At 46.3% G+C, this 14,355-nt stretch overlaps 1 protein-coding gene across 3 annotated transcripts in view; it reads left to right on the plus strand.

Annotated features, from left to right (window-relative positions):
• Positions 1 to 14,355, plus strand: part of LOC138261570 (cyclin-dependent kinase-like 4) — a 1,634,859-nt gene that overhangs the window by 1,599,099 nt on the left and 21,405 nt on the right. The window contains exon 10 of one of the 3 annotated variants that reach the window (XM_069210649.1): positions 5,430 to 5,510. The exons of the other annotated variants lie outside the window; for them this stretch is intronic. Within the exon in view, the coding sequence (XP_069066750.1) occupies positions 5,430 to 5,456 (27 nt within the window). The 3' untranslated portion in view covers positions 5,457 to 5,510. Of the gene's footprint in view, positions 1 to 5,429; positions 5,511 to 14,355 lie in introns of those variants that run through there. 3 annotated transcript variants of the gene reach the window in all.

Genomic DNA, 14,355 nt, shown 5'->3' on the forward strand with positions numbered 1-14,355 from the left:
GACCTTGTGCACTTTCAAACCACTCTTTAAAGTTTCCCCCATTTCAAAGGCACCTTTGGGTATATATATTGGGCCTCTGAACCCACCAAATCAGACACTTCTGGATCTACAACTGGACTCTTTCAGAGGGACTGCCTGGCTTCTAAAAGGACTCATCTGGACTGCTTTGCTGGAAGGACTGCTGCCCTGCCTGTTGCCTTGCTGCCTGCTGGCCCCTGACTCTGCTGGAAGGACTCTGCCTTCCCCACAAGTGCTCTCCAAGGGCTTGGATTGAGCTTGCCTTCTGTTCTGAAGTCTCAGGGCTACAAAGGCTTCACCAAAGAGAAGAGTATCCCTGTGAGTCGGAAAATCGGCGCAAGGCCTGCAGAAATCGACCCAGTGCCTGTCTCATGGCTGAAAAATCACCTACTGGATCGAAGCAGTGCCAGCTCCTTCTTATTTGTGTGTCAAGGATTTTCAACGCATCTTTCCTGGGCGTCAAAATATCCCCACGTCACAGTGATGAACCAAGGCTGTGTTCCAGAAAATCGACGCAACACCTTGCAGCGTGGAAAGAAATGACGTGTCATCTGTGCTGTGCTGGAAAATCGGACGCAGCACCTTATTTTTCAACGCATCTCCTACTCTGCGGCCCGTGCGTTGTTATTTTTGGCACATGCCAGGTATTGTGTGTTAAAAGAATACAACCAATGATTCTTAAAGATTGAGACTCATTTAAACCTTTAAAAACAGATATTTTGACTTGTGCATATTGGATTTTTGTCGTTTTGGTCTTATTTTATTCAGCTAAATATTATCTATTTTCCAAAACTGGCGTGGAGTACTTTTTTGGTGTTTTCACTGTGTTACTGTATGAGTTATTGCAAAAATACTTTACACATTGCCTTTTAAGTTAAGCCTGTCTGCACTGTGTCAAGCTACTGGAGGGTGAGCATAGGATAATTTAGGTTGTGTTGTGACTTACCCTGGCTAGGGTTGTGGTCCCTACTTGGACAGGGTGCATACCTCTGCCAACTAGAGACTCTGGGGCATCTTTATGAACCCCTAGCGCCACCGGAGCATCACTTTTCGTGACGCTCCGGTGGCACAATGCCCTGCGCCGTATTTACAAGGTGCCATTAAGCCACTTTTTGTGGCTTTACACCACCTTGTAAATACGGCCCCTTCACACAAAGCCTTTTGCGTGTAAGGGGTGTGCAATGGATGTTGGCCACAGCAACACCCATTGCATTTTGATGCTGCCTCAGATTTATGAGTTTTCGTAAACCTGAGGCAGCGCCAAAATCTAACGCCACCCCAGGGGTGGCTTTAGCAAGGCACAACAAGGAGGAATACTTTTATTCCTCCTCGTTTTTTGCTTTTTATATGTGTGCTGCATTCTGCAGCATGCATAGAAAGAACAAAATGACAGACATGATTGTTTATGTGCGGGAAGGTGTCCATTCCCGCAAATCAACAATCATTTCAAAATTACGCCTTGGCACTTCTGTGTGTGCTCCATTCTGCAGCACACACAGAATTGCCAAATCGCCATTAGTAATTGTTTATGCACAGGAAGGGACACCTTCCCACACATAAACATCCAAACCCCTCAATGCAGACATCCTCGCACAATGGTGCAAGGATGCTTGCGTTGGCGCTAGGCAGCTCAATTTAGCGCCAGCACAGGGGTGTGCCATATTCAATTAAATATGGTGCATCCCTGTGTTTGAAAATGATGGAGCGAGGTGCTACCAATTTTGGCACAGCATTGCGCTCCGTCATTTTCTGTTAAATATGGGCCTCAATTTCTAACACCAACCAACCAATACCATTGCAGCACCTAATGACGTGGGTACAGTACCTTACAGCGGCTGCCCTTTGCAATTTCTTTGTACAAGCGAACTTTTGCCAAAGCAAGTACACTTAACAAATAACTCTTGTCTGCTTCACTAAAGATGTTTAAAGTAACCAGTCACTCAAGGAAATAGAGAGTAATAACGCTTTCCAGCATTAGCACACACACGTGAAATCTCGGCTTGTGGGAAATCACCCCGACTAATGCAGTTTTTCCACTGTACAACAGGATACATCAACACCAATCACTATTTGTACAAAAACAACAATCAGTTACAATTCCCTATCTTAATCGTGCAGTTCATAGTACTTCACGAAGTGTTACTACAAGCCTTAGCAGACAAGTTAAACAACAATGTACTTCTTATGTATCCTAGGGTCTAGGACTTTGATGAGTCTGATAACAATTTCAACTGCCCAACATTAAGCTCTCATGCATTTACACACTTAAGCCAAGGACAATGCTACAACACAAAACACACAATACCAACACAGTAGCACAAGCTTGACATTATGACGGTCAACCCTGTTTATACTCACACCTCAGCCACTGTGACCACCTTCAAAACCTCTGAAACACCACTTATCTTCAAAATTGGGCCATGGATTTTAAGGGCAAGGACCTGAGCAAGCTCTAGACCATTTCTAGTCTTCTAGCTCCCTACACTTTGTTGACTGAGAACAAAGACACAATTCTGTTGGCAATACAATATGAGGGTGATTCTAAGCTTGGCGGGCGGCGGTAGCCGCCCGCCAAGCGGGAACCGCCAGAAGATCGTACCGCGGTCAAAAGACCGCGGCGGTCATTCTGGGTTTCCCACTGGGCTGGCGGGCGACCGCCGAAAGTCCTCCCGCCAGCCCAGCGGGAAACACCCTTCCCACGAGGACGCCGGCTCAGAATGGAGCCGGCAGAGTGGGAAGGTGCGATGGGTGCAGTTGCACCCGTCACGAATTTCAGTGTCTGCAAAGCAGACACTGAAATTCTTTGTGGGGCCCTCTTACGGGGGCCCCTGCAGTGCCCATGCCATTGGCATGGGCACTGCAGGGGCCCCCAGGGGCTCCACGGCACCCCATACCGCCATCCTGTTACCGGCGGGCGAACCGCCAGGAACAGGATGGCGGATTCCCATGGGCAGCGGAAAGTCGGCGGTACACCGCCGGCTTTCCGCTTCTGGCCGCGGCTGTACCGCCGCGGTCAGAATGCCCGGCGGTGCACCGCCAGCCTGTTGGCGGTGCTACCGCCGACCTCCGCCCTGGCGGTAATTACCGCCAGGGTCAGAATGACCCCCTATATGTTTAATCACAAAACGGCCAAAAAGTTAGAGTCAACCCCGTGGAGCTAAAGCTGATCTCAAAGTGCTGCTTGCAGGCAGCCCCTTATATGCTCAAAAACTACAATGACTTCATGCATGTTATCTTAAAAAAGCAATGAACAAGTCACTGAACAAGGAAAGTTGCTGATATATTTTCACGTAAATTCTGCACCACCTACATCCTTGAACTTGTGTCCTTCCCCTCTCGGTTCCCCTTATCTTGTGATCCTGACAGAACTTTGAAACTGACCGTGCATTAACCTTTCCTCCCCGGGTGTGTGAGTGTTCCATTTCACTGTTCTCAGGATTTCTTATCTGACTTCTTGTACTGCTAACTAAAACTACCTTTTGACCACATATTTTCTACCATTGGTGGGAGCTGTGGCCTTCATTTCTTCCTAGCTTGTAAATTATGTTTTCCTGTTTAAATAAACCTGCTGATCTTGTGTTATGGTTTTCCTCTGAACTTCCACCTGCTCTGTGTCCTTGTGAAACTTAGGTTTGTACTGTTCTCTAATTACGTACAGTTCTACAATGTCCTCTGCTCATGTCTGTGATGGTGAGATTTCCTCACATTTTATATTTTCCTTAACAACTGCAGTGACAAACCATCCTTGTTTTCTACCAGCTGATGGAGCAGAGATCTGTGTATCTTAATTGCTTAGTAAAATTACCAAAAAGGGCTCTCCACCGGTTGCACGGACCTTTGATGCGTAAGAAAGGAGTGTAAGAAGGGAGGTAGTATCACCAGTACATTTTAAGTACAGTGGAACCAATGTGGCTTCACAGAAATGACAGAGAGAATGATGTCCAAACCATAAAGGCGTTATTAGTAGTTTAGTCAAATCACAATCCAAATTGGTTAGCAAAAGTTCACTAAAAATAGTCCTAGGAGCATACATAATAAAATGATCATGCAATCTAGGAAGTTTGAATGTCTTCAGCCCTAACATCAGGAATCTCCACCTTATCCTACTCATTTCACTGCACACCATCTCCATGCATACCACACTTAATTACAGCCACACAGCACATGCATACCACACTTAATTACAGCCACAAAGCACACACTCCAGGGGAGAGGGGAATAGGGTGGGGGGGGTCGAAGATAATAATTACTAATTATATGGAGCTGAACATATTTTAGCAAAGGAGTCGAAAAGAACCTCTCCCAGGTGTGCAGGTAATGTCACGGGTCCCTGCATTTCAGATCTATTGCCACCAATAGTCAGCCTTTCCAGAGCATGGTGAAAGGACTAGAGTCTCACTCTTCTATGTAACGGGATACAGCCCTGTCAAGCACATTCCAGTGTTTTGCTGATTGAGCAGTGAGAATAATGTGCAGCACATCTTGTGAAACTGAAGAAGTTGGGAACACTAGAGGAAAACAAAATGCTTTACAAAAAAGTAAAAAGTGCAAGGCCTTTCTTTGTTCCTACATAATCTTAAAAAACTAGAAATTATCCCTGGTGTATATAATTAAAATAATCATTTAAAATTAAGATCATGGAGCTGGAGTGTGAGCATGCCCCTAGAATAAATGGTATAACACAGGGGTAAGGAGCAAAAGAATTAAACAAAAATGGAGCAAGATGCTTGGGGCACTCTGACAGCAGCCAGTAACGCTGCACCAATTCACAGTCACAATTTTTGTAATGGCTACTAGAGTCAGGGGAAAGAGCAGCGGTAGCACCTTTCCTCGGATGCAGTAGAACTGTCACTCTACAATATACATGCAAGACGTACACCAAACAGAAATACGTACTAAAATCAGTCTGTGATGGCAAGTGGTACAGGATGGCGAGCTAAGAACCATGCATGACAAGATGCAGAAGGGTTGAGGGTGCATTCATGATAAGGGAGGCACAAGGATTGCAAGAGGCACACAAATAGCAATGGGTAGAGGGTGTACAGGGATGAAAAATGGAGGGAGGTAGAGAATCAGTTTAATGTTGTGTTTGTGATACCAAATGAGTTGAATGCTACAGTACTGCTGGATGCAGGCCCAGCTTTAGTGCTGGTGGCGCCTGGTGTGACAAACTTTTTTGGCAACTCCCGCACAACCTCCTCCTCGAATTCCTTCACTATCACCCAGCAAAAGTGCCCCTCAACTCTCCATAGCCCCTCTCTTGCATATATTTCATTTGTTTTAAAGCTATGGTAAAGGCTGGCTTTACTAATCCGCTCATCTATCCCCATAAAATTCAGATCTGCTCTTATTAACCCTCTGCACTACTTTATGGCGAGTCAAAACTGCCTCTCTTTCTCTCTCTGGAACAGGAACATTCATCACAAGAGTTATCTTGACAGTTTATTGCTGCCTGAAAGCTGGACGCGCAAGGAACTCTGCATCAGTGCTTTTAAATCGTAAGTTATTGCTAACCACAGTACCCGCCCCCATTGAGGTCAGTGCCCCCCTCCAGGTCAGGCCCAGTGTGGCCGCACTGATCGCAAACCTCTAAAGCTGGCCCTAGCTGGATGAAGGATGTCTCAAAGAGCAGAGCGGTCAGGCAGGATGAGGCTAGTAAAAGACTGCCAGCTCTAATGAGCGGAGGTGATGAGTTAGACGTCTGATCAGTAAATAAAACTCTTAGAAAGCAGACTTGGAGAGACTAAGATGTTATTTCCCAAGAAATAGCCTGCAAGACAGTGAACACAATGTGACAGTGCTTTATTTAAGCCTGGTGCTGCTGCTATTCATGACTGGCATTAGTTATGGGGCACCAGGACTTAATTCAGCGCAAGTAGCACAAAAGGGAGTCCTGGTTTACAACTGTTTCATCCGCGCTAAGAAATGAACACAGGTCCTTTCCGAGATCTCTGAAGCTGGTTTATCTGACCCATGCATCAAATCTCAAGATTGCATGTGGTAGAAATGATCACCGGAACACCTTTACTTGTGTAGACACCATACTACCTGCTTGGTAGCTGGTAGGGGGTATCAGGCAGTTCACGAAGAGAGTAGCATTTTATTCTCAGAGGTTGGGGATCTCGGTCTAAGAGCAGCACACGTGCAGCTCCCAGAAGAAAGTAAGTTGAATAAAGGCACCAGTGCAGTGTGCACACACATTTGAGTGTGTGTTTGTTGATAGTGGCCACATTCCATCTCTAGCAAAATGCTCGCTCATGCATATTAATCGTCATTCTTAGCATATTTGGGGCATCCTCAGTCCTAAGACATTTTTAGGCAAATTGTGCTGAAAAACACACCATTTTGCTGCCATTTTGATAAAATATAATAGGAGGGAAAACCTGCAGGAATCCCAGCGACGGTCAGGCTTAGTTTTTTTAAACTTTAGATTTTTTTAATGCAAAGACGACATATAGGCAACCTGGCCAACTCGTACAGAGCACAGGTACCCACCCAGAGTTCTTATCTGGAACAAACATGCAACTTATCTACCAGCAATTTTTATCATTGTGCGGCGAGAAAGTCTATATTGAGTTGTTCAAAATAGCACTTCAAGCAATCAACAATATATAGAGTTTCTGTTGTTACAACAAGCCTACTATATCTCCTTGTGTCAGCTCCATTGGCTTCTTCAGGCATTGTCAATCTGAGCTTTATTCATTCCTCTCCCGTTTTCATCTAGAAACTCCCATTTCGTTACTTAGGGCCTGATTTACAGCTTGGCTTATGGGTTTTTCCGTCACAAACATAACAGATATCCCGTCTGCTATATTGCAAGTGTACTATAGCCACTGGAACTTGTAATACAGTGCAGGAGATATCCGTCACTTTTGTGACGGAGTAATCCATCTGTCGAACTCTTAAGCAAGTCCTGTGTCTGTTTGCTTCCATTTTGTTGCGTATTCAAGTAGTTCCTGAGAGGCCCCAAATGTCTTGGGGTCTAGTTTGAAAAGGCTGCGTTAAAGCAAGGCTAGAGGCCATAATCTCGCAAGTGGCCGCATCTCGCAGCCAGTCTTGAAGCTTTGGTAGCGGCCCCCTCATCCAGACTTGCAGCAGGCAATGTTTAACGATAAGTACTGTAACCAAAAGTCTGGCCATTTGGGGGACAGGTTTAACATAACCATACAACAGTAATTTCGAAGAACAGTCCATGGAACTCCCCACTAGCTAGCTCTCCAATAATTCTTGCAACCTCCCCCCAGAGAGCCATCACCAATGAGCAGGTCCATGCTAGATGAAAGAAGTTCCCAGAGGCACTCTCACATCTAATACAGTTTGCAGGTCATTCAGGGTCTATCCTGTGGAGAAAACTGAGAGGGCAGTATAGACCACTAAATAATTTAAATTAGCTCAGTTTGTGTCTGGGTTTAATCAACACCAACTTAGTTTGCGTGCAACAATATGACGAAAAATGATTTTTTAACTTTTGGTTTTAATTTTTTTCTCGGGGGAGTAACATCTCCAAACCTAGCCCTCTTGTGAGACAGCTGATCTTGCTCACTCGCTGCAGTTTGCAACAAACATTAATTCCCACTACTTTAAAATCTCTAGCCAAAAAGTGACTGGGTTCGGGAGGCTCTAAAAGATACCCCACACTGTCAACGAAAAGCAGATTAGCACTACAGGCACTAGCTAAAATAGCTGTACCAACAGTAGGCTGGCACTTGAGGTAGAAGTCTGAAGTGCTAGCAGTGGCAGTAGGCAGCAAATTATTTGGAAGACAATGTTGGTTGATCGTCCTGGTTGTAATTGAAATGAGGAGGAAAGGTCAGCAGTGGGTTTATCAGGTGCGTCACTGTTACTATAAAGGCAGCTTGACCATGTTGGGCCAACACTCAGCAGTAAAAGGGCACTTACTACACAGTAAGAAAGGACTCCCAGTTCATATCAGCCCTGATATCAAGGCTAAGAGGACTAGAACCACTGTCTCCTGGGGAAGGGACACAAAACAGTCACAGCATGGCAGGAATTGAAAATCAGAGTGGACACTTTTAGCCTCTCACAGCAATATATTAATCCCTTGCCTGAATCTCAGTGTGCGAAGTAGTATCTCTTCCATTTGCCTGAAAATACTGGAGTACATGCTGGCAATGGTGTCATCAAAATCAAAGCCGTAGATCCTGGATGTAACCTTCCAGACTGTGAGTAGCAAAATAATCCAAGTTCTTTCTCAAACTAGAAAATAGATAATCTAGAATACTAATGGAAGTAGCTGGTTCAGCAGGGATAATCTTTGCAACTAATGTTGCAAAGAAGTCATTCCCCATGTGCAGGCTTCTTTTATACTGATGACCAACAGTCAGGAAAAGAGTTCCAGATTCTAAAGAGGGCTTGAACTGACTGTAGGTCCAGCACATCCCTCATATAATCCTGAGTTATATGTGATGAAGATAACTCAGTCAAAAATGTTATATTTTGGTTAAAACACCTTTAAAACACAAATTTCAAGACATTGCAAGCAATGATAGATGCAAAGAACAATGTATTCAGATTTCCCACATTTCACTGTATCGGAGACAGTGTTACACCTCTGTTTCATGAGGAAATGTATTCCTGCAATTAAGGCACCTCCCAGCACACCAAAAATCAGAAATACAGTTCATTAGTTACTAAGATTGATCAAGTGGACCCACTCCATAACTGAGTTCTAGATCAATGAAAAGTTAAAGGGTATTTTTAAAGAATTCAAAAATAAATGTTAGAGTCACCGCTATGAAGGCAATCAAATGTGGAGTTATACAGAATACGTAATTATCATACATGTCAAAAATGGGCAGCAAAATCAGGAATGACAGCATCCTAGTAGAATAGGAAAGTCTTCTGTCAGACCCCCAGAATCAAGGGTTTTTATACATTAGATTTTCATATTACATTACAGAATCCTCAGTCCTGCTGTGTTGTGAGCAAAAGTATAATTTCATCAGCAAATCACAGAACATGAGAAATAAACATCACATTACCCTAATGCCCAAGCATTAACCCACTACATGAATAATTATTTAGCACTTGTAGGTTAATGTCGTCGGGAGATGCTGGAACATAACTAGATACATTAACAACAACACGTTATGTGAATGAATATGACACAGTGACTCAATTGAAAAGCCTTGTGAATCATGCAAATCATAGAGGAACAAGGGAAGGTTCATCAAAAGCAGAACACAGTAACTGTTAATAAACCATTACATTTCAGCATCACTGTGCGCTGCAGAGTTTGCCAAGAGAGAAGGTGGACGTGGGTGGGAGGCAAAGCGCAGGCTGAGTGACAGAGATTACTTCCATCTTGGACAAGACTGAATTACATGGAAGCACCCTCGCACAATCATTAAAATCAAAAGCATCTAGAAAGTCTTGCAAATGTTTACTCTGTGGGTCACTTTTAAAACAGACTCTCTTCAAGTTGTTTGGAATACCATCTATGATACATGGGAGTCCATGACAGCTGGCGACTTGGCATGTGGGCAGGGTGGAGAGAGGCCAAACAAATGTATATATATAAAAAAAAAAAAAAATGTACTTACCTCGTCGCCGCGCTGCTTTGCGTCTCCACCGTCGCACTCCAGGCACAGGCTTCCAGCCTGCACTCTGCCAATCATAAAGCTGCTCAAAGCCCAAGGCTTGTTGGCGACTTCCAACACAAAATCATGTCTGCAACCATCTTCACGTGTGACATCCTTTGCATCATGCAGGAGCCCGCTGGCATCTTCCTAGGTTGCATTCCTGCAGTCTTCGTCCAACCAGGGACTCTTCTTTTGCACACTCTTCTGGGTTGGCAGGGGAGCCTGCCCTTCCTGGAAATTCTTTCGACTTCTGGACTTGGTCCCCTTCTTTTGCAGGTCTTCAGGTCCTGGAATCCAGCAGTTGTTGTTTGTAGACTTGGGTGGTTACTGCAAAATCCCAATCAAGAGGTGTAGTGTGTCCTAAGGAAACTTGCAGTACTTTACTCCTGCTTTTCTGGGCTCTGGGGTGGGGTAATTTTCTTACCTTACTGTATTCTTACTCTCCCAGCGCTTCTGCACACACTACACTTGTCTAGGGGGGAATTCATGATTCGCATTGTACTTTCTTAGTATATGGTTTGTGTTGCCCCTAGACCTATTTTCTCCTATTGCATTCTATAGCATTTCCTATTGTTTGCACTATCCTATGACTAATTACTTGTCTAATTTTGGTGTCTAGTGTGTATATTGTGTATAATACTTACCTCCAGAAAAAGTATTGCCTCTAAGATATTTTTGGTACTGAGTTATCCAAATAAATACCTTTATTTTTGGTAACACTGAGTATTTTCTTTACTTGTGTACAAGTACTGTGTAACTATAAGTGGTATTGCATGAGCTTTGCATGTCTCCTAGTTCAGCCTAAGCTGCTCTGCTATAGCTACCTCTATCAGCCTAAGCTGCTAGAACACTACTACATTTCACTGGTAAGGGATAACTGGACCTGATCTAAGGTGTAAGTACCCAAGGTACTCACTCCAAACCAAGCCAGCCTCCTACAATACTCTGACATCCTTAGGGGATCCCCAGGAGCACACTTACCCTATCATGAGGGATGCCCTGATCACAAGGTATGGTCTCACCCCTAATCAGTATAAGGACAAGTTTAGGTCCTTTAAGAAGAAGGAATCCCAAACATGGTTTGAATGTGTTGATTCTTTTTGCAGGTCACTGGATGGTTGGGTGAAGGGCATTAAGGTAACAACGTATGAGGGGCTTTACAATTTGATTGCGTGGGAGCACTTGTACAGTTTATGTTTTCCAGAGCTGCGCCAGCACCTAATTGACAGCAAGCTGACTGAACTCAGGAAGCTTGCGCAGGAAGCAGACCTTTGGGAGAACCCCAGGGACCAAAGGTATGGGGAGACCATGCCAAGGGTGGGCAGGGTCCCCATCAGAAGAAGTGGGGGGGTAAGGGTAAACAGTGGGAGTTCTCTAAAGGGCCCCAACCTAGTTCCCAGGGCTAAGAATCCCAGCCTCCAGTAGAAAAGAAACCATGGGTCTCTAAAGGGAAACCTGCAGAGAAGGGTCCCCGCAAGTGCTTTGCCTGTGATCAGAATGGTCACATGAGGGTGGACCCCAAATGTCCAAAGTGGACACTGGCACCCACTGGTGCTCAGTCCCAGGGTTTGGCCAGTGTAGCGCTTGTGGAGGAGTTGTTTCCTGGTGGGTGGGAGCCAGCTGAGATGACCCTTGTCTTACTAGGGGACAGTAAGATAGTCCAGAGGATCCTCGTGCCTGATAACACTAACAAGTACAGGCGGTGGGTGACCATCAATGGACAGAGGGTGAAAGCTCTGAGAGACACAGGAGTCAGTGTGACTACAGTGAGGAGTCACCTGATGTCTGAAGAGCAGATAGATTCCCGTGTACTTCACCAAGTAGTTGCAGTGGACAACTCAGAGCGCCTGTGCAGAGTGGCACAGGTTCCCTTTGTATGGGGGGGTCGTCTCAGGTTCCTTGAAGGTAGCTGTGAGTCCAACCATGCCTGTGGATTGTTTGCTTGGCAATGACCTGGAGGATTCCATTTGGCAGGAGGTGGAATGCAGGTCACACTTGAAGATGTTCAGTCTGCCTGGGTGGGTGTGTGTGCTTAACCGGTCTATGGCAGCCCATCAGGGTAATAATGATACCCTGGAGCCTAAAAGAGTGGCTCAGGTGTCTGCCAGAACAAGGAAGGGCAAGGGACGTGGGAAACCGGCCCCAGATGTTCCCACGGTCCAGGAGGAGGCTGAACCTGAGGGAGAGGCCCTAGAGCCTACAGGGGAACAGGTGGCTTAACTGGGCGAGGTCCCTGAGTTGTCACAGTGGCAGAAGGAAGGGGGCCCACAAGGGAAGCATTCTGTGAGGCACAGAAAACATGCCCTACTCTGAAGGGTTTGCGGCGGCAGGCTGCAGACCAGGCGTCTGGCAAGGCGCCTGGATCACATTTGATTTACTGGGAGGATGGCCTCCTATATAGCGAGCCTAAGGTTCCTGAGGCTGGGTCAGCCCGTGTGCTGGTGGTACCCCAGCACTTCAGAGCCTTCCTACTGGGTCTGGCTCATGGTGTGCCTTTAGCTGGACATTTGGGGCAGAACAAGCCCTTTGAACGGCTTGTTACCCACTTTTACTAGCCCCTAATGCATATGCACTTAGATGCTCATTGTAAGTCTTGCCCAACTTGTCAGGCAGGTGGCAAGAGTGGGGGAAATGCAAGGCCCCCCTACATCCTTTCCCTGTGATCAGTACCCCCTTTGAAAGGGTTGGTATTGACATTGTGGGGCCTCTGGATCCCAAGACAGCCATAGGCAACAGGTTTATCCTGGTCTTGGTGGACCATGCCACCCGGTACCCGGAAGCCATTCCTTTGAAATCGATCACTGCCCCTATGGTGGGCCATGCATTGATGGAGGATTTTACCTGCATGCGGTTCCCCAAAGAGGCGGTGTCGGACAGGGGTACCAACTTCATATCAACTTATATGAAGTCTCTGTCGAAGTTGTGTGGGGTAACGTACAAGTTCACCACACCTTACCACCCCCAAAGCAATTGTCTGGTTGAGAGATTCAACCGCACCTTGAAGGGCATGATAATGGGCATGTCGGAGCCCTTGCTGGGAAGTGTGACGTCCTCTTGCCATGCGTTCTGTTCGCTTACAGGGAGGTGCCTCAAAAAGGACTTTGCTTTAATCCTTTTGACCTATTGTATGGCCTTCCTGTGAGGGGACCTTGGAGTCTGGTAAAGGATGCTTTGGAGAAAGCCCCTAGTAAAACCCCCCAGGATGTATTCAGTTACATGCTGGTGCTGAGAAACCAGACTGCCCGCATCAGGAGTCTTGTGCAAGAGAACCTGGAAGCAAGCTGGGAAGACATGAAATGCTGGTAGGACCAGAATGCCACTCTGGTCGAGTTTCAACCTGGTCAGAAAGTGTGGGTGATGGCGTTAGTGAAGCCTAGGGCGCTTCAGGACAAATGGACTGGGCCATTTGAGGTGGTGGAGCACAAGCGTGAAGTCACCTACCTGGTGGACTTGCAGACTCCCAGGAACCCCTTGCGGGTCCTGCATGTGAACCGGCTCAAGCCACACTTTGAGCGGACTAAGTTGTCCATGCTCCTAGCAACAGATGACAGGGTGGAGGCAGAGAGTGAGCCTCTTCCTGACCTCCTGCCCTGCCTACTGGAGAAAAAGATGGGTCTGTGGAGGGAGTGATCCTCTCCCCCTCCCTGACCTCAGAGCAGCAGAGGGACTGTTGCCAGGTATTGGGTCAGTTTACCGCACTGTTCTCCCACCCTAGGGGTCAAACACTTGTATACACACGATGTGGATCCTGCGGACAGTCCTCCTGTTAAACATAAAGGGGCATATTTATGCTCTGTTTGCGCCGAATATGCATCAAACATTTTGACGCATATTCGCCACAAACCTTGCCCCATATTTAAACTTTGACGCCCGAGCCCGCGGATGTCAAAATCCCCCCGTGTGTGTCATTTTTTGGAAGCGGGAAACTGCCTTGCATTAATCATATGTAAGGTAGGCGTTCCCTTCCAAAAAAATGACTTTAAGGCCTATGCGCCTTATTTATACCACAGCATCATTTTGACGCACAGGAGGGGGTGGGCCTTAAAAAACAGCGCACAGCCTGTTGTGTGCCGTTTTATAATGCCTGGGTCAGGGCAGGCGTTAAGGGATCTGTGGGCTTGGAAGAAGCCCAGAGGTGCCCTACCCTGCCCCCAGGGAAACCCTCTGCCACCCTCGCCCACCCCTGGAGGACACCCATGGATGGGGGGGACCCATCCCAAGTAAATAAAGGTAGGTTCAAGTAAGTATTTTCTTAATTTTTTTTTTGTGGCATGGGGGCCTAATTTGGGCCCCCCTACATGCCACTACGCCCGATGACCATGCCCAGGGGACAGAAGTCCCCTGGGCATGGCCATTTGGCAAGGGGGCATGACTCCTGTCTTTGCTAAGACAAGAGTCATGTCAATGGGGATTGTGCATCAAAAAATGGCGCAAGTCCGTTTTGAGGCATGATTTTTGCCTCAGACCTGACTTGCACCATTTTTTGATGCACAACCCCCATTTTCCCCTACGCCGGAGCTGCCTGGTGTGAGTCGATTTTTTTTTACTCAGACCAGTCCGCAGCGTCAGCTAACGTCATTCCTTAAATAAGGCGCCCGCATGGTGCGTTGGATTGGTGTTAGCCGGCGGTAAAAAAATTTACGCACAACTACATTGGTGCAGTTGTGTGTCAAAAAGTATAAATATGGCCCAAAGTTTATAGAGTGACTGACAGGGTGAGGGCTAACAATAACCC

The sequence above is a fragment of the Pleurodeles waltl genome, chromosome 10 (assembly GCF_031143425.1).
Source record: "Pleurodeles waltl isolate 20211129_DDA chromosome 10, aPleWal1.hap1.20221129, whole genome shotgun sequence".
NCBI lineage: Eukaryota > Metazoa > Chordata > Amphibia > Caudata > Salamandridae > Pleurodeles > Pleurodeles waltl.